The sequence below is a fragment of the Lontra canadensis genome, unplaced genomic scaffold (assembly GCF_010015895.1).
Source record: "Lontra canadensis isolate GAN:19392208 unplaced genomic scaffold, GSC_riverotter_1.0 scaffold4672, whole genome shotgun sequence".
NCBI classification, from domain to species: Eukaryota; Metazoa; Chordata; class Mammalia; order Carnivora; family Mustelidae; genus Lontra; species Lontra canadensis.
Genome location: NW_022635653.1, coordinates 1 through 2,119, shown reverse-complemented (window position 1 = coordinate 2,119; position 2,119 = coordinate 1). Strand labels below are relative to the sequence as shown.

General features: G+C 46.1%; 1 protein-coding gene across 1 annotated transcript; it reads left to right on the top strand.

Moving 5' to 3' along the window:
• Positions 1 to 800: 800 nt before the first annotated feature.
• Positions 801 to 1,424, top strand: LOC116863898 (cTAGE family member 9-like). The gene has a single exon (XM_032851199.1). The coding sequence runs from the start codon at positions 804 to 806 to the stop codon at positions 1,422 to 1,424; it is 621 nt and encodes a 206-aa protein (XP_032707090.1). The 5' UTR covers positions 801 to 803.
• The last annotated feature ends 695 nt before the right edge of the window (positions 1,425 to 2,119 follow it).

Genomic DNA, 2,119 nt, shown 5'->3' with positions numbered 1-2,119 from the left:
ACAGAGTGTTCTTGGCTGGATTTTGTTTGTTTGTGTCTGTTGCTTTGGTTTCCTTTTTTTCCTTGTGTACATCGCCTATATCATCCCACTCTCTTCCAGACCGCAAAGTTTCTGCTGAAGAATCTGCCAAAACCCTTGTATGCAACTGTCTTCTTTTCTCTTGCTGCTTTCAAAATTATTTCCTTTCACCCCCTTTTTGCCATTTGGATTACTAGGCATTTTGTGGTGGACTAGCTTGGGAAGATTTTGTTGGGGGCTCTTTGGGCCTCCTGGATCTGGACTTTGGTTTCCTTCCCCAGATTCAGGAACGTTTCAGCTATGACTCGTGCAAAGAACTTTTCCGTCTCCTTCCCTCTCTCTCCTGCTTCTGGCATTCCTGTAATGCCAAAGTTACTACACTTGATGGTGTCACTGAATTCTCCAATCGTATTTCATTTTTATCATAATTTTTTCTCACTACTCTTCAGCTTGATTGTTTTCTGTCATTCTGTCTTTCAGATCACAGATCCTTCTGCTTGCTCTCGTCTACTCTGTGTTCCATGTAATGTGCTTTTGGCCCATTTCACTGTGTTTTAGGTTACACAGATAGAACTAAGAAAGATGGGGTGGGGGGGAAGGAAAATTAGACAGTCATGGAGACGAGCATACAAACCTCCCCCCCCGCCCCCCTCCCCCACACCCTGCCATATATCTGACTACATGGGAATGCCGGTTGTGGGTTGGGTTCCAGGCGGAATGCTGAGGGTGTGTTGTGACTACCGGATCCACGGTGACCATCACTTGTCCTGTGGTCGAGCAGTAGCATGGAGGAGCTGCCAGGCTCTCTGGAGCATGGCTTTGAGCTGATCCTTGGGAAGTTGGATGAGATGATGGCGAAGCTGCTGCCAAGTGACTCGAGTCCTAGACTGATGTTCCACAACCTCCAGTGGGAGACACTGCTGTGTCCGCCTGTCATTGGCTTCTTGGTGGGCCTCCTCTTTCTATTCCGACTGGTTCAGTCCGTTAGAAGTCACTCCTATGAAAAACGTGAGAAGCAGCTGGCAGAAGCACTGGCTGCAGGGATCGAGGAGAAATGCCACCTCATTGACAAGGTTTATCTGGCTGAGCAGGAGCATGCAGCAATCGAATCATCTGCAGAAAAGGCCAAACTAGAGAAAGAGTCATTCGATATACCCAGCCTTGCAGAGTCTTACAGAAAGGCAAAGACGACCAACGTGATGCTGATGAAGGAACTCAATTCTCTGTGTCGAGACCTAGAGGAAGAGAGAGCCAAAAGATCCCAGCAAGAAGAGCAGATGATGGAGGTGCTAAAAGACCTGCAGGCCCTAGAAGACATGATGACTTTCGCTAAATCACGAGGAGTTTTTCCAAACCTGCTTGGAGACCCAAGAGCCAAGCCCTGCTGCTCCTTTGCCTGGGAGTAGGCCTGGGGCTTAAAACGGTGCTGTTGCCTCCCCTCCACTCCTTCCTCCCACCTGCCAGGCTTTGTTCCTCCACTTCAACGTCTATCTGTGGGTCACGGTGGCCAGTGGTTGCAAGGTTTGTCCTCCCCGGACTGAGTTCTTCCATCTTCACTTGCTAGACACAGCACACGGCTCCTTCATGCTTGACTCCCCCCACGTCTAAACACTATTGCATGTCCTGGAACCCCACTCAGCACACTCTGGGACTTTCTTTGTCTTCACGGAAGTTTGGACTTGCTTTCAGTAGTACCGAAAGACTTACTTTCCTTAGAAGTGAATTATCTTTTACTCTGATGCCTTAGGTTTCTCAAGTTCTTATATTGCCAAGGCTATTTACAGTAGTCTTTGATAGGGGAACTATTTTTATTTATTCTCTCTATAATATTGTATTATAGTTTACAAATATATGTAATGTAGCAATAAAGACTTTTAGTTATTAACAGCAGTATTTTCTTGGTTTTGTTTTTCCACCATTGATAAGTCATACATAAAAGCACCTTCCTCAAGTATGTAGTTTTTTAATTAAATTCAGTTAGCCAACTTAGAGCATATCACTGGTGTCAGTTGTAGTGCTCAATAATTGATCAGTTGCATAGAATACCCAGAGCTCATGCGCTCCTTAATGGCTATCACCCAATTACCCATTCCCCCACCCA

What these genes read in the sequence shown, in the direction of transcription:
- LOC116863898 (XM_032851199.1), top strand. Translation starts at nt 804, where the DNA reads ATGGAGGAGCTGCCAGGCTCTCTGGAGCATGGCTTTGAGCTGATCCTT.